The sequence below is a fragment of the Phocoena sinus genome, chromosome 9 (assembly GCF_008692025.1).
Source record: "Phocoena sinus isolate mPhoSin1 chromosome 9, mPhoSin1.pri, whole genome shotgun sequence".
Lineage (NCBI taxonomy): Eukaryota > Metazoa > Chordata > Mammalia > Artiodactyla > Phocoenidae > Phocoena > Phocoena sinus.
The window spans coordinates 12,484,037-12,508,666 of NC_045771.1; the positions used below are offsets into that span (position 1 = coordinate 12,484,037).

Consider the following 24,630-nt stretch of genomic DNA (forward strand, 5'->3'; position numbering starts at 1 on the left):
AGGAAGTTAATTTTACTGTTGGCAATTCTCTAGAGTAAGGGCTGACTAGATCTTTCTCCCATGTCGTGGACACCTTCAACAGGTCTGATTCCTCATGACCATTATGACAGAACAGAGGGACGTGTAGCCATCAGTGTCTCAGGGATGAGCCAGTGGTGGGCTCAGAGGGGGAAGAGCTGGAGATGATGGCAGAGAGGCTAGCCAAGGCATAAAAGCCACATGAAGGAGGAAGCAGCAGCTAAGGGACTTTGGTTTCAAAGACTAAGGTCTGCCACTTTCATCCAAAAAAATGCCTTCCCTCCACAAGTTGCCAGACTAAGTACAGCTCCATCTCCTGTTCTATATCTGATATATCTCAGGGACTCAAACATTTTGTATTCCTGGACATAGACTTTTCTAATGCCGCCCCAAATTGTGCCTACATTGCCACTAGATGGCATCTAGAAGGCAACTCTTCTGTAGCAACTGCTAACCTGAGCAAATTAATTCTTCTCTTAATGTACAGCATGTGTCTAAAAATTCAGAAATTGAGAAAATTAAGCATGTTATTAATTGGCACGTGTAATAGGAACAAAAGCTATAAATGTACACATATTCATCGTCTTTCCAGCTTCTTCCCCACCACTTCATGAAGAGGTGGAGTTCTCGCTCACTGGGTCAGTACCACCTCTTGGGTACTGGAATTCAGGTATTTGCAGGGAGGATGAAGTGCCAAACTCCACCCTCCATGGCCTGCATGCAGCAAGGATCACAATAAGAGTATAAGCAGCAGCAGCATTGCTGGGGTAGAAAAAGTAAATGGTAGTGAGGGGACTTGGCAGATAAGAAAGCAGGAGCTATTTTCTCTGCTTCCGTAAGTATGAAAATTTGGGACGAGAAATAAGTAGACAAGATTTGGGAGACCCTCTAGGAAGCACGGCTTAATGCCCCTTCCCTTGAGAATAAGCTGGACTTAGAGACTTACTTCTAAACAAGAATGTCTGGAAAGGGAAGTAGAGTAACCAGGCAGTGGAGAAACCTGGCAGACACCACCTTCATCAAGCAATCCAGGTTAACAGGACCAATGATAAGTCACGATGACATCATGTACCCCTGATGTGATGTGATGAGAAGGGTGCTTCACCTCTGTTGTACTCTTCCCTAAAGGCCCTCAACTCCAGTCTAACTGTGAGAAAAACATCAGAGAAACCCAGATTAAGAGACATTTTATAAAATGCCTGAACAGTAATCTTCAAAGCTGTCAAGGTCATGAAAAACAGGGAAAGACTGAGAAACATCGCAGACCAGAGGAGACTAAAACTATCTGACAACTAAACGCAATGTGAGATCCTGGATTCTTGGAACAGAAGAAGAACACGTGTGGGAAAACCGGTAATATTTGAATGAAGTCTGTAGTTTAGTTAACAGTTACTGTGTGATTGCTGGTTTCTTAGTTTTAACAAATGTACCAGGTTATGTAAGCTATTAACATCAGAAAAGCTAAGAGAGGGGAATATGGGACTGCTACATACTCTCTTTGCAACTTTTCTATGACATAAAATAAAATTAAAACGTTATTTTTGAAAAGTTATGTAAAACTCAGTTACATAAGGCTGTTTGCAGGAAAATTACATTTTTAACAATTTGAGGATTGTGCTTTTCTAGAGGACGTTTGGGAGGTGGAGGTTTTCTCCTAACATCGCAAGATCATGCTGAGAAAAGAGTCGAGCAACAAGAGATGGCAGACAGGGCTTTCTGGATATCTGCTCATCTGAAGCAAAGTGTCCACAGTTTCATGCTAGCACCAACCCTCAATGGGACACAAACCACATGACCAGCTCCGTGTAAGGGGAATTCAAATAGGGGCACTTGTGGCCACTCATAGAAAGGCAACATGCTTCAGAGTCAGACAGATTTGGGTTTACTTCCCAACTCAACCAGTTATAATGTAGCCAGGTCCTTAGACAAGTCAATTAACCTCTCAGAGCTCCTGGTTTCTCTTTATAAAAGTTTTGATAATAATGCTTACCTCACAGGGCTATTGTGATGATAAAAGGACGTATGAAATTACCTAGCCTGGTTCCTAGAAATTAATGTTAGTATTTTTCTTTCCTTCCTTGGTGATTTCTCTCCATATTCACTCCTGTCAATAAAGTAGGAGAGCAGCTGAAGTCTGCTGTTATTCACAGTATGCAAATACATGAACTGGGTTGGTGCTTCTGAAGAAAGGTGGTAAGCTCTGCACAATTCCAGAATTTCTGGAAAGCAAGAGTAAAGATAGGAGCCTGATTATGACAGGCCTTTAAAAACAGACAGAGAAGTCAAAGATACAGAGGGGAAGATGGGAGTTAGATAGATTTTTCTGAGTAATATCAATATATTTAAGTATTTCTTCTCTTGATATCCCTGAATTCAGATCATTATATAGTCATTGTCCCAACTATGAAAGCAGCAAAACTGAGACAGATAATTTTCTGTATTAAAAATAGGTCAGAAAGATTATCAAACAAATCAAGGATGTACCTGTGTTCAGACACCTCATTTGCAAGCAAGCTGTACACACATGGAGCCATTACCCAGGGCCTCGTGTTCCTTCCTACTGACAGAGTTACAGTCCTGCCTTTCTTCCCAGACCCTATATATCCCACAGCCATAATCCAAAGAGCAAGCTAGCTGCTCTGACGTGATGTTACTACTGGTGCTCCCCCAGAAGACTGAACTTATACCTACCCCAACTGCTTGGGGAGGATGGTGTGCGGTCCTCCCCTCTCCCCACCCTAACCTCCATTAACTCCTATCACCTACTTGTTAATTTCCATGCCAGGCAAATTCTCACACATCCATGGAGTTTCTTTTCATCCTTTTTCACTCAAGGAATAAAACTGGCCAGGGGCCAGTTATCTAATCCTTAGGGAGTTTTGTCAAACTACCACTTCTACCTTCTACTCCCACACCCAGGAAGAATGGGAGGCAGGGCATACAAAATTTGAAAGAAAGCCCTCGCACCTCCAGCTCTCTCTTAGAAGCAGTGGGCTAGATTAGAGGATCCATCTCCAGCTTTAACTTATAAAAAAGAACATTATTGGGAAACTTATTTTAAACGCTTTCAGTAAGCTTCAGTTTTACCAGAAGACCCTGGCATTTGAGGCTATCTTAAAAGTTACAATCAATTTATGCTTTACAACACTACTGCCTTCTTCCTCTTAATCCCTTCTTTCTTTGTTAGTGTTTTTTCTTTTTAAACAGCTAGAACAACTGAAAATGTCTCAACAGAATGCTGGTAACAATGATCAGGGAAACCCAAAGTCACATATGTTTAAGTGAAACTTAGGCAATATAAAGAAACTTTTAAAATACTTGAAATGGCCAAGAATTTCCTTTACTTCTTACATGAACTGTATCTACTTTCCCACCCTCTTTCTACTCCTTCCCAAGTAGCTGTATTCAAAAGAAATTTTAAAATGGTTTCTTCTTTAATGTTCCTACTTGTTGTTTTAAAAATATATCTCACATAAATTTCAGGGCCTAAAAACCCAGTGTCTACAGTACCCCATGATAATTATTTCAGAAAGAAACTAAGCACCCACAAGATTTTCATACCTCCCCTACCTCTCTCTCTTAGATAGATAGATAGAGAGATAGAGAGACAGCAGCCCAGCATGGATTTTCAGGCTGGATACATCCTGCTTCAGACATCATTTTGAATATTTTCTTCTTGTCCTAGGAAATAAAGCTTTATAATTGGGCATGATTCTACTCTGTCCCTACATCTTTCCACTCATCTTCTGATACAGTGGGAAAATAAGTGGATTTTAGAATCAGAAGACGAATTGGAGCCTTGCATCTACCCTCTCCTAGTTTTACTATTGTGAGCCATTTACTTAACTTGTTTGGACCTCAATTTTCTCATCCATATACTGGGTATAATATATATCTACATTACCAAAGAAATTGTGAGGAACCAATAAAATAACATGTGAAAATGTAGCCCAGACAATAATTTGACCTGTAGCAGTTAACAGTTAAATAACAATGCCTCCAGTTATAGCTACCACAGAGAATGTTTCAGGATGTTATACGGACACTGCCCTTGTGCCTGCCCTTCATTTCAGAAAGTGACTCTTCTCAGCAAAGAGTTTTAAACATCCCTCTCTTTCCTGAATAGGTAGAGAATTTAGGGAGATGCAGGATATTGCATATATATATTAGAGAGCTTGTAAGTTATCATATTTTGAAGAAATAAACTCCAAAACAATGTTTAAACTCCTGATTAATAAGTACCTAGTGGAAGAACATATTGGAACCAGCAAAACTCCAAACCCACAGCATTGCTAAACAACTATGCCCAAGAAGGACTTTAGGCAAGTGTCTAAGCAAAGACTCAAGATCTTCAAACAGCAAAACAGTCCTAATACAAAAACAACACATCCAGTCCAAATGGGAAATAAATGAATACAATATAAGACACTCAAGAAATGAATCAGCAGAACTTTGTCAATACTAGAAAAAGAACCCAGACAAAGCAGGAGAATGGTTACTCACTCAGCCTTTCTTAGTGAGGAGAGACAGGAGTTTGACATCAGAAGACCCCACTGATCATTTAGACAGACAGACAGATACTTACTGTTAATATTTTAAAGTATGTGTTTTCTTCTGATTACAGAAGAGATACATGTTCATCATAGAAAACTTGGAAAATGGGAAAAAAATTACTCAAAACTTTCTACCTAAAAATAATTGCTGTTTTCAATTTTCTTTGCATATACATGTTTTTGTTTCACTTAGTAGTAATAAGTATTTTATCAGGTCATATAAAAATGTTGACTACAAAATGCTAAATACACACTCCTTCATCATACAGATATACACTATTGTACATATCTATGGTACAGCATAAATTATTTGAGTAAAAGGCAATAGAAACACCAAACTACAGAGTTGGAAAGAATGGAGATGTTTATTTTTCATGAATGGTCCTGGAGTTGAGGTATGGCAGCTCCGGGAACCATACAGCCAACTCGAGCATGCATAACTGCTCCACTATCTCCAGGCAGTCACCTCATCTGTGTGGTGCAAGATGGCCAATCATTACATCGGCATTCCAGCCCATAGGAGGAGGAGAAGGGAAAAGAAGGGAATGCATATACCTGTTCTGGGGGCGCCACCTAGAAATCACGGCAATACCTACTTATAAGAAAAAGCTGTAAAATGTAATTAGCTGCCAAAAACTCCAAGTAGCTAAAAATTCCGTTAACTATTTAAGAGAGGGGGAAAAGAACAGATACTGGGGTCCATGAGGGCTTCTGCTATGCATTTAGAGTTCTTATGTCGCAGTGTACATTTAATTGCTCTCAGCAATCCTTTTATCTCCTAATATTCAGATTCTAACATGATGAATACCTCCAGGTTTTGTAGTATAAACTATTGGTTCTTTACTGAATACTGTAGTCAGGATTCTGGTGGCTGGAATGAGAAATATCAGGTAAATTGTAAAATTTGGAGATTTCTCGGGGTCTTTTTCAATAAAGAGAATGTTATTTTATTAAGATTATTTATTTTGTGATGTGTAAATATTACATATCCTATAAACACCAAAAAAACTATATAAATTATTATTTCCCAATTCCCATTTCAAAACATCAATATGCCATCTTCAGATTCCTATTCCTCTGTAGCCATAGTCCTGCTGTTCCAAACAAATAAACAAAAAGCTCAGCATTTTGGAGAACTGTGCAGTGCCCATAAATCTCAGTGCATAAATTCACACAGAGGTGACATAAATTCACTAAAAGTCAGGTGTTCCCACCACCAGTCCCATGACTCCTCTCGGCTTTCTACTGAATCCCATATCATATGAAGGGTACAATCTTTTGTAAAGGGGCACTCGGATTGTGTTAATGTCACGTTTTGGCACATGCTTTTGAATTTGGCTCTCTGGATTTGAAGATCCTTGAAACCATCCTGGATTGGGCTTCTTCAATCCTAACCACTTCCCTCCACTCATCAACTCTGGCCCTTCCCTTCTTTCCAGAACAAACCTAGAAATTCAGTCCTAGAGTTTCTTGGTAGTAATACCTCACTTACTGTCCCTCAGCAAGTTGAGGACCCTTTTTCTATGCATCTGACACAATGTACACCTATTTCCTTTGATGTTTCTCTTCCCTCCCTTTTCTCTCTGAAACTTTCCTTTCCTCTTTTTCCTCTTTGCACCCTCTTGCCATGCTTTAAGCCAGTCTAGTGGCTCCTGATGACCATTTACCCACTGCTGATCCCTTACCCAGGGCTCCTCAGCTAAACCTCAAAAATTTAACTAATGATGTGCCCTCTAATGTATTGCTTTATTTTGGGGAACTTCCCATTAAACTTCAGTAGCCATGGAACAGTGTGGTGACTTCCATGATCCAGGTATGCAACACCCATGCAAAATACATGATAAGCGATGCTTCAAACAAGTTTCTTACAGAAAGTGTCTACTTTTAAAATATTAGCAAAAATATATTGTAGAATGAATTGAAATACAGGCACTTAAAGGCCTAGGGAGTCAGATCAGCAATTCCAAAAATGAATTCCTCAGATAGCTGGGAAAACTGCCAACAAAATCATGCGCCCCATGAGGTGACTCTAGCCACCATTTATTATTGAAATTCCACTATTTATTGAAACAAAGAATCTTCTTTGCTTTGTTTTCAGTTTAGGATGTGTGAGAATAATGAGAACAGAATGTCCCGGAGGGTAAATGGTGGAAATGATAACATAAATGGACTTGGCTCCCAAATCCATCCCTACAGAAGAAGGGAGATAATGGAGCAGGGAAGCAAGTGAATACAGAATGTAGAGTATGAGGAAATATATCATCAGCTTCAGAGCACCCACAGGAGTCTCAGTCTGAGGATTCCAAAGAACAGCGGCATTTCTCTGCATCGTTTGTATACGTCTCCTCAAGGAACTGATTAACAAAGAAGCAGAAGTCACATTAATGATGAATTGGAGAAATGAGCTCAAGACCAAAGGGGTCACCAAAGACAAGATTCCCTCAGTGATGTCAAATACTGTGTCATTTCTCCCAGCCACAAATTCAGAAGGGGGTGGTGCTTTCTGTCTGAGCATGACATACAGGAGAGTGGTGGAGACAGAAATCAGCATACAGACCAGCAGCAGCCAGGGCATCTTGGGGGAGAGATTTTGTTTCAGCAGGAGAAGCAGTGAGGGTTGGTAGTTAGCAATCTTCACACAGTACAAGGCATTGAGCAAGGTTACAAACCAAAGACTATTAGAGTCCAAAAACATCCAACATGACAGGAAAAAAAAATGGATATGTAGACTGACCTTTCCATATTTGCAGAGATGAAGAAAACAGCATTCAGTCCCAGTATAAGAAACCTGGTGATGCCCAAGCTGAACAGGAGTCTATCAGAAGAAGAGATTCTGTGGCTTTTGACCCAAGTATTGTAACTGACTACTACAATAAAGAGATTCACGATGAGTCCTACAAAAGTCAAAATCACTGAGACAATAACAGAAAGAGAAAAGAATGTCTGAAGTGTCTTTAGTCACTGAGGATTCAGCAGTTGCGGTGTTGATGCTGGGAGCAGGAAAAATATTGAAAGGTCCAAGTAGGCACCAGTACCAAGCCAGGAAAGATATTTCCTTTTTAAATTTTCCCCAGTGTGACAAATGAGCAATCAGTGGTCTAAGAGCCAGCTGCTTTACTGAGATGCAAATCTTCCAAGGATTGCATTACTATTTCTTCATTCATATCCTGTTTTCCCTAGAAATGCCTAATTAAAACAGCCAAGGTGAACCTGGGAGTCCACTTCTCCAAGAGAAGGAAAGCTAGAGCGAGGAATTATGGCAGGCTCCAAGGACTTCAAAAGCAAACGACTGAGTTCCAGTCCAGCATGTTTGTTTCACACTGAATGCAGCCTTTCTTAATAGCAACCCCAGAATATGGTGGGAATTCTCATGCCTCCCTCCTACCCATCCACTCCCCCAACCACAAAAGCACGGATTACCCAAATCCAACTTCTCTCTCTCTCCTCTCATCTGTTGATGTTGCAACCATTTTCTCCATCTGTCATTCTGGCCATGCCAATTTCACCCTTTCATCCCTTAGCATCTATAGCAATTTACAGTTATCTAATAGATTAAGTTCAAGAACCCCACACCTCCTGGAGAAAGCCTTTTTCAACTAGTTTCACCCTTTCATGATGATTCTTTTACTTTCATTTCTTCCCCAGGCACCTATATAGACTTGTGTCATAATAATTTGCTGTGATCTGCTTTTTCTTGGAAAAGAAATGTCAGTCATTTCATGTGTTTCCTTTATAGACCTGGTTTATGCTTAGAACACATGTGGCTACTTTCTCTCAGGCATTTAACTGCCAATCAAAGTATTCTGGTACTAGATACACAGTAATGTTTCAGTTATAGTTGTGTGGGCAAAACAGATAGTCATGTCATTGCCCGGTTTCCCTGTAGTTTCTTAGGTAGTAAAGGGTACAATATGCCTGGCAAATTACATTCTCAAAGACCATGAGTGAGTGAGTGCAAGAGTATGATACTCTTACCTACTCCAGCAGTTGGGGGAAGCCAAGGCACAATCCTGGATGCAGCCACATGTAGGTTACCAAACTAGCAGCAAGGCAATGCATACAAAGTCTTATTACCAAATCCAAATAGGAACAGATAAGAAGAAGGAGCTAAGATATGAAAATTACCAGGTCCAGAAGAGAAGAGTAAATTCCTGAGGCTCTTTAAGAAAGACGACAGGAAGGCAAGCCTGGAGGAACTCCCTGATCTAGAACCTAGCTTTCTGTACAAAACTAATGGGCACTGACAGAGGCACGCCCAGATCAAAGAAGTAACACAGAGTGAGTAAGCAAGGCAACAGTTAAAGCAAAGATTATATCAGAGCACATATCTCTACTTAACTATCTACAAAATAGATTACTACATTGAAGCAATTAAGTTAAAATATTATAACTACCACATTTAAACAGAATAAACAATATGGAGTAAGATATAAGAATTAAATGTTCCATACTTGAAAACCAGAGTTTGTGGTTACAAATCAAAAACATACAATGGATTCACAAAAACCAAAAAGAAGAGAACTCAAGCATAATACAAAGAAAAGCTTCAAAACACAAAAGGAAAAAAAGAAAAACAAAGGAACAAAGAAGAAATATAAAATCAACTGCAAAACAAGGTTTAAAATGGCAATAATTATCTATCAATAATTACTCAAATGTCAATGGACTAAATGCTCCAATCAAAAGACAGAGAACGGCAGATCTGATAATAAAACAATAGCCTACAATATGCTGCCTACAAGAGACCTACTTTAGGGCGAAGGACACAGATAGATTGAAAGTGAGGGGATGGAAGAAGATAGTTCATGCAATGGAAATGACAATAAAAGGGGGTTGCAATACTCCTATCAGACAAAATAGACTTTAAAACCAAGGCCATGAAGAAAGAGAAAGAAAGACACTCTATAATGATAAAAAGATCAACAAAAGAGGAGGATATTACATTCGTTAATATATATGCACCCAATATAGGAACAGCTAAACACGTAAGACGAATGCTAACAGACATAAAGGGAGAAACTGATAGGAATACAATAACAGTAGGAGACTTTAACACCCTGCTCACATCAATGGACAGATCTTCTAGACAGAAAATCAATAAGGCAACAGAGATACTAAATGACACAATAGAACAGTTAGACTAAATTGATATTTTCAGGACATTACATTCAAAAGAAACAGAATACACATTCGTTTCAAGTGCACATGGAACATTCTCTAGGACAGACTACACACTAGGACACAAAACAAGCCTCAACAAATTTAAGAGGATAGAAAGTATTTCAAACATCTTTTCTGACCACACGGCATGAAACTAGAAATCAACCACAGAGAGAAAAATGAGAAAAAAACGATTACATGGAGACTAAACAACATGCTACTAAAAAACCAATGGAGGACTTCCCTGGTGGTCCAGTGGCTAAGGCTCTGCGCTCCCCAGTGCAGGGGGCCCAGGTTCAATCCCTGGTCAGGGAACTAGATCGCGCATGCCTCAACTACAGATCTCACATGCCGCAACTAAGACCCACACAGCCAAATAACAAATTTTTTTTTTAAAAAAAAGAGTCAATGGTGAAATCAAATAGGAAATTAAAAAATACCTGAGACAGGATTAAAGACCTAAATGTAAGGCCAGAGAGTATAAAACTCTTAGAGGAAAACATAGGTAGAACACTCTATGACATAAATCACAGCAAGATCCTTTTTGCCCCACCTCCTAGAGAAATGAAAATAAAACCAAAAATAAACAAATGGGACCTAATGAAACTTAAAAGCTTTTGCACAGCAAAGGGAACCATAAACAAGACCAAAAGACAACCCTCAGAATGGGAGAAAATATTTGCAAATGAAGCAACTGACAAAGGATTAATCTCCAAAATTTACAAGCAGTTCATGCAGCTCAATATCAAAAAAACAAACAACACAATCCAAAAATGGGCAGAAGACCTAAATAGACATTTCTCCAAAGAAGATATACAGATTGTCAACAAACATATGAAAGAATGCTCAACATCATTAATCATTAGAGAAATGTAAATCAAAACAATGAGATATCATCTCACACCGGTCAGAATGGCCATCATCAAAAAAATCTAGAAACAATAAATGCTGGAGAGGGTGTGGAGAAAAGGGAACACTCTTGCACTGCTGGTGGGAACGTGAATTGGTACAGACACTATGGAGAACAGTATGGAGGTTCCTTAAAAAACTACAAATAGAACTACCATATGACCTAGCAATCCCACTACTGGGCATATACCCTGAGAAAACCATAATTCAAAAAGAGTCATGTACCAAAATGTTCATTGCAGCTCTATTTACAATAGCCAGGAGATGGAAGCAACCTAAGTGTCCATCATCAGATGAATGGATAAAGAAGATGTGGCACATATATACAAGGGAATATTACTCAGCTATAAAAAGAAATGAAATTGAGTTATTTGTAGTGAGGTGGATGGACCTAGAGTCTGTCATACAGAGTGAAGTAAGTCATGAAGAACATAGGGGTAAGATGGGAAAAAAAGACACAGACCTACTAGAGAATGGACTTGAGGATATGGGGAGGGGGAAGGGTAAGCTGTGACAAAGTGAGAGAGTGGCATGGACATATATACACTACCAAACATAAAACAGCTAGCTAGTGGGAAGCAGCCCCATAGCACAGGGAGATCAGCTCGGTGCTTTGTGACCACCTAGAGGGGTGGGATAGGGAGGGTGGTAGGGAGGGAGATGCAAGAGGGAAGAGATATGGGAACATATGTATATGTATAACTGATTCACTTTGTTATAAAGCAGAAACTAATAAACCATTGTAAAGCAATTATACTCCAATAAAGATGTAAAAAAAAAAACTAAAAATAGAACTACCATACGACGCAGCAATCCCACTACTGGGCATATACCCTGAGAAAACCATAATTCAAAAAGAGTCATGTACCAAAATGTTCATTGCAGCTCTATTTACAATAGCCAGGAGATGGAAGCAACCTAAGTGTCCATCATCAGATGAATGGATAAAGAAGATGTGGCACATATATACAATGGAATATTACTCAGCCATAAAAAGAAACGAAATTGAGTTATTTGTAGTGAGGTGGATGGACCTAGAGTCTGTCATACAGAGTGAAGTAAGTCAGAAAGAGGAAAACAAATACTGTATGCTAACACATATATATGGAATCTAAAACAAAGGTCATGAAGAACCTAGGGGCAAGACGGGAATAAAGATGCAGACCTACTAGAGAATGGACTTGAGGATACGGGGAGGGGGAAGGGTAAGCTGCGACAAAGTGAGAGAGTGGCATGGACATATATACACTACCCAACATAAAATAGATAGTGGGAAGCAGCCGCATAGCACAGGGAGATCAGCTCGGTGCTTTGTGACCACCTAGAGGGGTGGGATAGGGAGGGTGGGAGGGAGGGACATGCAGAGGGAAGAGATATGGGGACATATGTATATGTATAACTGATTCACTTTGTTATAAAGCAGAAACTAACACACCATTGTAAGGCAATTATACTCTAATAAAGATGTTAAAAAAAATACCTGAGACAAATAACAATGAAAATACAACCATATAAAATCTATGGGATGCAGCAACAGCAGTCCTAAGAGGGAAGTTCACAGCAATACAGGCCTTTCTCAAAAAACAAGAAAAAAATCTCAAATAACCTAAACTACCACCTAAAAGAATTAGAAAAAGAAGAACAAACAAAACCTAAAGTCAGCAGAAGGAATAATAATAAAGATCAGAGAGGAAATAAATAAAATACAGATTTTAAAAAATAGGAAAAGAAACAATTAAACCAAGAGCTTATTTTTTGAAAGGATAAGCAAAATTGACAAAGCTCTGGCCAGGCTTTCCAAGAAGAAAAGACAGAGGACTCAAATAAACAAAATAAGAAATGAAAGAGGAAGAATAACTGACACTGCAGAAATACAAAAAAACCGTAAGAGAATACTATGAACAATTAATTATATGCCAACAAATTGGACAACCTCGAAGAAATGGACAAGCTTCTAGAAACACAGAGCCCACCAAAACTGAATTAAGAAGAAACAGATAATTTGAACAGACCGATCACTAGAAGTGAAATAGGAATCTGTAATAAAAAAATATATATATCTCCCAGCAAACAAAAGTCCAAGACCAGATGGCTTCACTGGGGAATTCTAAAATACAGACAAAGAAGAACTTATGCCAATCCTTCTCAAACTCTTCCAAAAGACTGAAGTGGAGGGAACACTCCCAAAGTCATTCTATGAAGCCACCATCACCCTGATACCAAAACCAGACAAAGACACTGCCAAAAAAGAAAATTACACGTTAATATCTTTGATGAATATAGATGAAAAAGTTCTCAACGAAATATTAGCAAACTGAATCCAACAACACATAAAAACATGATGAAGTCAGATTCATCCCAGGGTCACAAGGATGGTTCAACATACACAAATCAATTATTGTGATATACCACATCAACAAAAGAAAAGACAAAAACCACATGACCATCTCAATAGACACAGAAAAAGCATTTGATAAAATTCAACATCCATTCATGATAAAAACTCTTACCAAAGTGGGTATAGAGGGAACTTATCTCTACATAATAAAAGCTATTTATAGCAAATACATAACCAACATAATATTCAAAGGTGAAAAGCTGAAAGCCTTCCCACTAAAATCTGGAAAAGAAAAGGATGCCTAGTCTCACCACTTCTATTCAACATAGTACTGGAAGTCCTAGCCACAGTAATCAGACAAGAAAAAGAAATAAAAGGTACCCAAATTGGAAGGGAAGAGGTAAAATTGTCATTATATGTAGATGACATGATACTATATATAGAAAACCCTAAGGACTCCACACAAAAACTATTAGAATTGATAAACAAATTCAGCAAGAGAGCAGGATACAAGATTAATATACAGAAATTGGTTGCATTTCTTTACACCAATAATGAAATATCAGAAAGGGAAAGTAAAAAAAAAAATCCCTTTTAAAATCACATCAAAAAAATACTTAGGAATAAACCTGACCAAGGAGATGAAAGACATACGCTGAGAACTATAAAACACTGATAAAGGAAACTGAAGGTGATTCAAAGAAATGGAAAGATATCCCAGGCTCTTGGATTGGAGGAATTAATATTGCTTAAGTGGCCATACTACCCAAAGCAATCTACAGATTTAATGCAATCACTATCAAATTACCCAAGACATTTTTCATAGAACTAGAACAAATAATACTCAAATTTATATGGAAACACAAAAAGACCCAGAATTGCCAAAGCAATCCTGAGAAAGAAGAACTAAGCTGGAGGCATAACCCTCCCAAACTTTAGACAATATTACAAAGCTATGGTAATCAAAACATCATGGTACTGGCACAAAAACAGACATATGGATCAATGGAACAGAACAGAGAGTCCAGAAATAAACCCACACACCTATGGTCAATAAGCTTCGACAAAGAAGGCAAGAATATATACAATGGAGAAAAGACAGTCTCTTCAGCAAGCAGTGTTGGGAAAGCTGGACAGCTGCATGTAAATCAATGAAACACTCCCTCACACCATATACACACACACACACACACACACACACACACACACACACACACAAACTCAAAAGGGCTTAAAGACTTAAAAATAAGACATGATGTCATAAAACTCCTAGAAGAGAACATAGGCAAAACATTATCTGACATAAATTATAGCAATGTTTTCTTAGGTCAGTCTCCCAAATCAATAGAAAAAAAGCAAAAATAAACAAAGGGAACTTTTCAAACATATAAGCTTTCGCACAACAAAGGGAAACATAAACAAAATGAAAAGACCCTACAGACTGGGAGAAAATATTTGCAAACGATGCGACTGACAAAGGCTTAATTTCCAAAATATACAAACAGCTCATACAGCTTAATATCAAAAAAACAAACAACCCAATAAAAAAAATGGGCAGAAGATCTAAATAGACATTTCTCCAAAGAAGACATACAGATGGCTAATAGGCACATGAAAAAATGCTCAAAATCGCCAATTATCAGAGGACTGCAAATCAAAACTACAATGAGGTATCACCTCACACCTGTCAGAAGAGACATCATCAAAAAGTCTACAAATAACAAATGCTAGATAGGGTGTGGAGAAAAGGGACCCCTTGTACACCATTCGTGGGAATGTAAGTTGTGCTGCCACTATGAAAAATGTCTGGAGGTTCCTTAAACAACTAAAAATAGAGCTACCAGATGATCCAGCAATCTCACTCCTGGGCATATATCTGGAGAAAACTCTAATTCTAAAAGATACATGTACCCCAATGTTCATAGCAGCACTATTTACAATAGCCAAGACATGGAAGCAACCTAAACATCCATCAACAGATAAATGGATAAAGAAGACATGGTGTATACATATACAATGGAATAATACTCAGCCATAAAAAAAAGAATGAAATAATGCCCTTTGCAGCAACATGGATGAAACTAGAGATTATCATACTAAGTGAAATAAGTCAGACAGAGAAAGATAAATATCATATGATATCACTTACATGTGAAATCTAAAAACCGATACAAATGAACTTACAAAACAGAAACAGACTCACAGACATAGGAAACAAACTTATGGTTACCAAAGGGGAAAGGTAGGGGAGGGATAAATTAGGAGTTTGGGATTATCAGATATACACTACTATGTATAAAATAGATAAACAACAAGGACCTACTATATAGCACAGGGAACTATATTCAATATCTTGCAATAAACTATAATGGAAAAAAACCTGAAAAAGAATATATATACACCCACATATGTATGCTGATATATGGATATATATATGTATGTATCTGAATCCCTTTGCTATACACCAGTAACTAACACAACATTGTAAATCAACTATACCTCAATTAAAAGAAAAAGTGTTAAATGTTCCAAAAAAGAGGGGGAAACCCAGTGTTGGGCAGTAACAGACCCAATTCAGAGGTTGATATACCAAGCTGTTGGGTTCTCGGTAGCAGGAGGTACTATAATTAAGATGTGATCATGTTGGCTAGCGAGAACAACAAGTAAGCTGGCTCCATCTGAAGTTACTTCTAAAAGGGTCACTATGGAAAAAGTGTTAACAAAATCCTTTCTCCCCCTGCATGAGAATTTGACCTTCAGTTAAATATAAATATCTTACGGAGACCTCCTGCTTCCTTGAGTGTGATGGATGACTCAGGTGTGTATCCCTTGGCTCAAGCCTGAGAGCTATGTCTATGAAATTATTACAAGAGAAATTGGATCCTTTGGGACACGAGGCATTTATTTTAGGGAAACTTCCACCCTTACCCAAATGCGGATCTCTTCTCCTTGCACCTGAACTGTATAACTGGCAGCAAGGACTCTGCAAAAGAAGGTCTGACACTTGCCTGCTACTGAACTGGATCCTTGAACTATACCCATCTGAGTACACTGCTGCCAGAGTGGCCTAAGACAGTCTTGTAAGTCTGACTACTTACTGGAAACCAAGAAGACCCACTTGTGGGTGTGCTGCAGCTGGGAGTCCAAACTCCACTACCTGGCAGATCTGTAGGGAAAGTTTTAGGGCAAACAGTCAAAGCAAAAGGGTGACTTAGTTTATTTGATGAAGGCTTTAAATAATGAGATCAGTCACGGATCAATAGGAATGACAAACTTTGAATTGTTTTCAAAAGAGTACCACTATTGCTTAGGAGGAAGAAAGAAGAAAACTTTATTTCTTGGACTTTTTTGAGTGCTTATTATGTTCCCAGCAGTGTACCAGGCATCACAAATCTCAGCTAATCTTCAAAACATTTCTAGGAGGGAGATCTGGTTATTTCTACATACAGGTGAGGAAAACTAAGATCAAAGAGAGTAAGTGACTGCCAAGCGTCACAGAAAATCAGTGGTTAAGTTGGAACGTCTTTCTGAGACTGAGCTCTTTCCAGTACACTAGGCCGCCCCTCATTGGTTCATTCATTCAATAAATTGTTATTATCAGCCAGTCCCTTATACGTTAGGTGCTGGGGAAACAAAGAAGAATCACCCACAGCCCAACCTGCCTTTAAAGAACACACAGAATAGTGGGAGAGACAAATAGACTATTAGATTAGTGTATTAGGTGCTATAATAAGGAAAAACAAAGGGTACAGTGGGAGGGAGAAGGGTATTAGAACAGGGGGAGAACTCTACCTGAAGACTCAGAGGTGACAAAGAGTGTGGTAAATTCAGAAAACAGAAGAATGGGGGGATGCAAGGAGAGGAAGAAGTGGTGACAGATAAAACTGGAAAGATAAATAAGAGACAGATCATGAAGTATCTACGCCATAGGTACAGATTTTGGACATAAATAATCATTACAGAAATCTGATCTAACATTTTAGGAAAACACACAGAATAAGTCCTTAACTTTATCTGAGAAAGCCAGAGAAAGTTTCCTGGAGGAGACAGGTCTTGAAGGATAAGAGGATTTAACAAAGCTGGTAAGTGAGAAAGGGAAGTCTAGGCAAAGAAAGCAGCTTATGCAAGAGTGTAGCAGCTAGAAGAGTATGGACATTTGGGAACTAAAGTAGTTCAAGGTTCTTTTGAAAAAGTAAGGAATTGGAAGATGAAACCAGATAGGAAAATAGGGGCCAAGTGATGAATGGCTTCTCATTCCAAGCTAAGGCATTTGGACTTAAACCAAAGCAATGGAGACTCACTGCAGGATTTTAAGAGAGGAGCGCCATGATTGTATGTTCACTGTATGAAGCCCACATCCCAGTAATGTGGAAATGCTTTGCTGGAAGGGGATGGAAATGGAGACAGGAAACTAGTTAAAATCCTGCTGCAGTCATTCTGATGGGTTGAAAAGAGCAGAAAAAGAGACTGGGGGGCATCTGAGAGAAAAATTTTTAGAGTACAACCAAAGGGATCTAGTGACCAAATGAATATTAAAGCTGAAGAAGAAGGAAGAATCTGGGATGATTTCCAAAATTCTAGTGCACTTGAGAAAACACAACACTTAACATATCTTTTAAAAAGACAAGAAGCATAGGATTAGACATTCAAGAGATTTTAGGTGGTAGGGAGCAAAGGAAGGTGAATAGAGTATTCAGACAGCAATGTAGGTCTGACACCTATAAAAAGGGAGGGAGAAGGAAGAAGAATTGGATACAAAGAGCCCTAGACTGCAACACAGTTCCAAAAAAGGTTCACCCAAGCTGACGGAGAGTCCTTGGGCCAAAATTGCCTGTTGGAAGAGTCTCATGTCTCAGTAGAACAGACCTACCTTAGTACTCCACAGTCTCCATCACTGGCTGACAGCAACCTGCAGGAAGTGTGGATCTCAGCAGCTAGAGCCCTCAGTCAACCTTGCTCCCCACAGCAGGAGAAGTGAGCAGTACATTTTCATGGCTGCCAGAAAAGGGATCTAGAGACAAAGATCACCTGTGCCAGAACCCTCTGGTGATAAGAGGATTGCTTTATCGTATCTGAAGCATCTGTTTCAATGATGTAGATATGGAATACTCATTTCTGTGTCTTTATTACCCACTAGATGCAATGCTGTTGAGAATAAGAACTGATCTGTACAGTGTTTGGTGCAGAGAGAGTGTTAAATAAATGTCTGTGGTATGAGTGAACGAACTAGAATCAGGATAATCCAGAATCAAAATGGAGTAAGGAATTTATTTATTCCCGAAATATCACAGCAGCGTCTGACAGGTAGCCAGAACCCATCCCTTTCTCAAAGAGATCTGCCAGCTGAGCAGTAAGGGTGCAAACCTGAGCAACCAAGAAAGCTTCAGCAATCATCCCTCTCTGTGGCTGTGAGTGCCCTATTTGGCAACAGACACATACCCAGGCTAGACGGAACATGTCAAGAAAGTCTACTCATGAACATCTGATAATATATTTTTCAGGGTTAACCTGGAAATATCACTCTGGTCACTGGGCGAGCTCCACCTAGTTACACGGACGATTTAATTACAGTGTGGGCAACAAAATTCACTCACTCTGCAAACTAAGATATGTCGAGAAAAAATAAGGTTCCTAATTTTGTCTAAAAGTATTAGAGTTTTTCTCCTGAGTCTCCACCTATGGTTGAGGGAAGAGTTTAATCCAATGGGATAATGCAAAGAATAGCTTCAGAAAAATGTTCATCTTCTACAGATTTAAAAATAAAAACCTCTGAGACATCCTCCCCATGCCACGCTTCTCTCCTGCAGCATTCAAGGCTGAGTCTGTGCCTGTACTTTGCTCCTACTGACTGCAAACAGGGAGCTTGCAGCCAGTCCTCAAAGAGGAGGAAAACCAGGACTCTCACCTACCCTACTTGCAATCCCTTTTCTTTCTCCCTCTTCTCCTTTCCACCATCCCCTGGGGGCTGAAAACAGTAGGCTTTCCCTTATATCATGTCCCCTTATACCACCAGCAACAATAAACTTCATGGATTCAGTGTCATAAGAGTAGGACTCCAAGAGGTACATACTTCCAGCTCAACCCTTGATAGGTTACTAATAGCTAATATTTGTTATGCATTTACTATGCTTTAGTTGCTAAAACACTTTCTATACATTTAATCCTCACACCAATCCCATGAAGGATGCCTATTTTATAGCAAAGGAAACTGTGAAGTCCAAGGAGGTTTAGTAACTTGCCAGAGATCATGCATCTAACAAGTGGTGGGGTCAGGATTTGAACCCAAATGTGTGATTCCAGAACTAACATTCTTAGCCACTACATTATACATTTTTCTAGTCCAGCAAAATGTAGAAATACCAGAAAATAATATACAAGCAGCAGCAGCACTTGTTGGAGGTTTATAAGGTCACTTTTGCTTTCTTAAAACAGAACTTCTCACAGATTATGAACAAATAACATTGACTTTCCTTTCCACTTACCCCAAATCAAGAAAATCACAAACACAACTTGCAGATCCTCTACATAGCCCTGTTCATCAACAGCTGGGGAATATCAGGGATATTGTATTGGTATAAGGTAAAGAGCATTGGTAGGCTCTGAAACTGTTTAAGAAATGTTGGAATGTAATTTTGGGGCGAGTTTGGTTTTGTTTGTTTGTTTTCCATTCATAATCCTCCTGGGACCAAACTATGGTTCAATCTCATTAACTGTGAGGAGCTATGAACTTGGCCTAAGAGGTCAGAGAGTATCAAAAACGAGTAGCTCCATGAGACATGGAACATAGGGGGCCCTGGTGGAAACTTGGAAGGTTTCAGGAGGTACTGTCATAAGTTGCTGTTGATTCCTGTGCTAAAGCCCCATGCAATACACCGAAGAACAGATGCACTTGGCACAGACACGTGGCTTAGGAACAAGCTCCAGCATGTAACTGGACTCCAAATGTGGGAACAATTCTCATTTCTATACTTTGACCCTGGTCACAGTGTGGGAACCAAGCCATGCTCTGGTCCTTTGTGCATGAAACAACTAGATTTAAGAGTCTTAAGAGATTTAGCAACTAAAGTTAATTTATTGAAAGCAAAACAAAACAAACAAAATGGCCGCTTCCAGGGTTTCTCAAAAATGGGAGTGAGGCATTAGGTAGTTCTTCCCCATGGCCTGGGACTTGGTGAGGAGCTGGCAAATTAAGTATTTTCCCTGATAGATTCAGAAGACCATATCCTCTCCAAAATAGCTAAACTTCCCTTCAGTGTGCCTCCAACAACAAGACTCCTTTCCTCGGCAACCCACCCACTACTCAGACCCATATCCCCACTCCCACCCCAGACTTTGATTAAGGGAAGTCCACGTATTGATGAAGTTGCATAACAAAGTCTGAGCTTTTCCATGTGTCACCTCCAAATTTCTCTGAAAGCGGAAACAGGAGAGGGGTTGGGAATGCCACATGTATGAATCTGATTTCATTTACTCCCAGGGAAGGAAACTCTGCACTCAGCCAATTGGACTACCACAACAGGCTCCCTATCAGGAAATTCTACATTTTCCATCCATATTCCAGGCTCCAGTGGAATGAACAGCAGTGGTAACTTGAGCAAGTTTACTGCAGCACATCTGAATCTGTTAGATCAGGGTAGGATTTCATGGAGCCTCAGGAGAAATTTCTCAGTCAGAGGAGGAGTCCTTCAGAAGTTAGCCAAAGGCACCAGGAAACAAACAACAGCCAAGCCAAAATCTCTAGTAAAATGTTATGTTCAATTAAAAGAGAAGAAAATCCCCACACCCAAAGCAGAAGGCAGAATCAGGAACTCAGGTAAGGGCTAAAGAATCAGAAAGTCAGGGCTAAGTAGAGAAGCTGTCAAAGTGACAGGAAGTAGGAACGAGTGTTCAGAGTGGGTGAGGATGAATCCCAGAGCAGGCTTTAGGGTGAACAAAGCAGACACCAACTGAGACAGCATGGTTATTCCACCATTAAACTTCCCTGTGCTGAAAAGAAGCAGATATTTTTATTAATTACAGAAGTACTCGTTTCAGAATCCTTCTTTTTTAGTGAATTATGAATGAATATTAAATCATTCTTATAAGTTTCAACAGATACCTTTTTGAAAGAGAATTTTAAGTTATGTCAGGATTAGGAATTCTCCTAGCAGCCCCGAGAGGTATGTATCAATTTGAAAGCAAACAATACAGACCAAAAGACATTTTGAAAATGTCTATAATTTTGAAAATGAATATATAAATCAGAACAACCTGAGAATTCATTTTTGGTTACATATGACAAAATGCCAAGTAATGTGGTGATCTTTCATGCTATGTCAGAATGTAACCCCTTCATAAAATAACAACAATAATAATAATAGCAGTATTTATTGATTATTTACTCCATGTGGGACTCTAAGCAGTTTTCATGTGTTAACTCACTCATTCCTTCCAACAACCTATCGAAAAAATACTATTACTATTCCCATTTTACAAATGAGGAAACTGAAATAGAGAGAGGTTAAGAAACTTCCCCAAGGTCACCCAGTTTGTAAGGGCAGGGTCAGGATTTGAACACAGGCCGTCTGGTACACATTCTTAGCCCCAAAACTTTATACCTGAGAGCACCATTAGTGATAGAAATCCAGATTCAGAATTGCCATGTGTCCTAAATATGTTTACAAGTTTGAGATCTCAAGCAACAATATTCTCATTGACTTGTCAGCAGTGTTCAGTGACAGGAAGGAAATCAATACCTACATAATTTTATTAAAATAAAAGTGACTATACTTACAAAAACTGCTTATTTTTTTTTTATAAAACTCTGAAATTTTAAAAGCAGATATGCATCTTGGTTAATTAAACAAACTAAAAAACTGTTGGGATTTTTGCCCAGTCTAAAAAATTAAAAATGACTTGAAAATCGACTTTAGCAAAATGATAAAGGAATGCAAAGGACGACTGAAATTGAAGTAAAATGACTTCACCACCAGACTGGATTAGAACCTAGTATCCAAGGGTCTTGATTTTCATTCCACTGCTTGTCATTACACAGTGGATTTGTGGAAACCGGCCTCTTGTGGGAATTGCTGTTACCACACAATTCACGGTCTGTTACACTAACAGCTTCACCTACTGCATGCTGACACAATACACTGAGCTGAAACGATGGCACACATTGTCTCATGAATCTCTAAAACCCTGTGAGGTCACTATCACAGTCCGCATTTTTAAAAGGGGGAAGAGAGGTAATTAAAGTAACTCACCTAAGGCCAAAAAGTCTTGGAAAATGGACAGAACCAGAATTCAAATCCAAGTCTGTGGGACTGCAATGCTTTTACTCTTTCCCCTGTAGATCACTACATTGCTATCAGTATAAACTTTAAGTTAAAGTTAATAATCAGATCATTATGTTAAGCTGATAGTTATTAAAATACAACTCCATGTCTATATAGTGAGTGTTTTACCACACTGACACTTTCCAAAGACTATTTCACCCTCTCCAAAACAACCATACAAGGAGAGGCCATGAGAAGTGTCCCCGAGTGGGACAGAATGAAGCAGCAGTGTCTCTCCTACTGATGTGACAGAAGTGGTGCCAAGGGAGGGTAAGGAAGAGCCCTGTAATCCTGAGCCAGGTCTAAGGACTCCTAGGCTCCCTCCTGTGCCCGCAGATGCTCTATGGAAAAACGGGTTCCTTGGATCCAGGCTTCAGATGACCATGCTCACACCAAAGCATCTCCATGAACATCTGCTTCAGCTTATTATTTCCCAGAATGAGAATATATGAGCGGCCAGCAGGATATAACATTGTAATTATTTCTCCAGTCATCATAATCACCTCAGTTGCTGGTAGAAATAACTGCATGTCAAAATTGAAAAGAAAAGAAAGTAAAGTAGGAAGAGAAAGAAGAAGGAAAGGATGATTTTGATGGCCCTCTTGTGGGCCTCAGTACTTGGATATCTGGAGCCCGTAAAGTTTTGCTGCATCTGCCGCATATGCCTCCCCAGGGAGAGGATGAGCAGAAAGTAGGAAGCTAGAGATACAATTAAGGGAGGGAAGTCCCACAGAGTCCCAAGAACATGGATCAGCTTATATTCATTTCTTTTCTTTCTAAAGGGTTCAGTCACATTCCCTGTTCCATCAATTCCACTGAGAACAGAATAGATCTTAAATTCATGGATCAGAGAGACGGCACTGCTACATGATGAGAGCAGGGTACTCAACAGCATCCATACAACCAACCTGGAAACTCTCCACTTGAGCCAGAGGAATGTAGGATGGGAGAAACTGGAGACTTTCAGGCAGTAGAAGACACTGAGACAGGTGGCAAGCCAAATGCTCAGATGGTTTGTAAATGTGCAGAAAATATCACTAATCTGCATGATTCCAAATTATTCATCGTAGAGTTTGGCAGAGAACACCATCAATCAAGAGAATCCACAGCAGAGGGCTTCCCTGGTGGCGCAGTGGTTGAGAGTCCGCCTGCCAATGCAGGGGACACGGGTTCGTGCCGCAGTCCTGGAAGATCCCACATGCTGCAGAGCAGCTAGGCCTGTGAGCCATGGCCACTGAGCCTGCGCATCCGGAGCCTGTGCTCCGCAACGGGAGAGGCCGCAACAGTGAGAGGCCCGCGTAACACACAAAAAAAAGAGAATCCACAGAACAATCCTGGAGAGACCCCGGTTAGTGATGATGAAGTCAGACAAAGAGGTTCTCTTGTTCTTGAACCAGCTGCTACCATTGACCAACCCATGAAACTATTCCCCGGCATTCCCAGAATGAACTGAGTGGCAGTCAGAACCAGAAACCCGCGCTCAGTGAGTCCCAGCATGTCAGCTATTAGGCAGACCTGATCTTTGTTCTTTCTGTGGATGAACACTCTCTTGCTAACTTGAAATCTCTGTTAATCACCTCTACCTGCTGCTTCTCTGTACCTGTCTCTTGTCTCTGCCCAATTTAGTCTGTTGTGGAGCACAATTTAGCAAACCCTCTCTGCTCTTTCAGGTTAGTCTGTCCTCTTCAGAGATGACATGGATTGTCACATTCCATCTATGATCTAAACTCAGAAGCTCTTTGCCAAAATGCAAATAGAGTAGTGTCCAGTGTCACACAGAGAAAGAAGAGATCTGAGTCACAAAGAAGATGCAGGATTTGGACTCAGTTTCAAAGGCAGAAGGGTTCTGAGCCACCCAGAATGGAAAGGTGTGTCACCAGAAGGGTCGCACAGAATCACTCAGAAGAGTGAGAAGTCTTACTCTTCAGGAGGAAGGACTCAGGGACATATACAAAAGGGCGAAATATCAGAATTCCACTATAAGGCACTATTACAGTCACCCTGGAGGGAGGTTTACATTCATAAAATAGAAAAGGTTCAGTGTCAATGGTCCTGGATTAGAATTAAAAAGTGTGCCTCTTAGAGTATGCCTTACATGAAGTGGCTACAAGCTCTTCCCTAGTGAGCCATAGCATCAGAAATTCTTAACTACCTGAATATTTAATGATAACAATAATGAAGTATCATATGAGCTACTCAAAGTATGGATTTTTTCAGAGGGATGACCACTGTATTGATATATCAGTAATAGTTCAGGCTGACAGAAAACACATACAGACACTCTGTCAACCAAAACACTGCCTTACAGATTTTGACTATAACCAATAGTAATACT

At 39.5% G+C, this 24,630-nt stretch overlaps 2 protein-coding genes across 2 annotated transcripts; both read right to left on the reverse strand.

The window, feature by feature from the left end:
- Positions 1-6,628: 6,628 nt before the first annotated feature.
- TAS2R4 (taste 2 receptor member 4) lies at positions 6,629-16,020 on the reverse strand. The gene is given in 4 exon segments (XM_032643798.1): positions 6,629-6,657; positions 6,660-7,287; positions 7,290-7,523; positions 15,907-16,020. Coding segments are annotated over 4 exon segments (1,005 nt in total).
- Positions 16,021-22,636: 6,616 nt separating this feature from the next.
- Positions 22,637-23,792, reverse strand: TAS2R3 (taste 2 receptor member 3). The gene is given in 4 exon segments (XM_032643799.1): positions 22,637-22,818; positions 22,821-23,416; positions 23,621-23,711; positions 23,714-23,792. Coding segments are annotated over 4 exon segments (948 nt in total).
- Between the last annotated feature and the right edge of the window lie 838 nt (positions 23,793-24,630).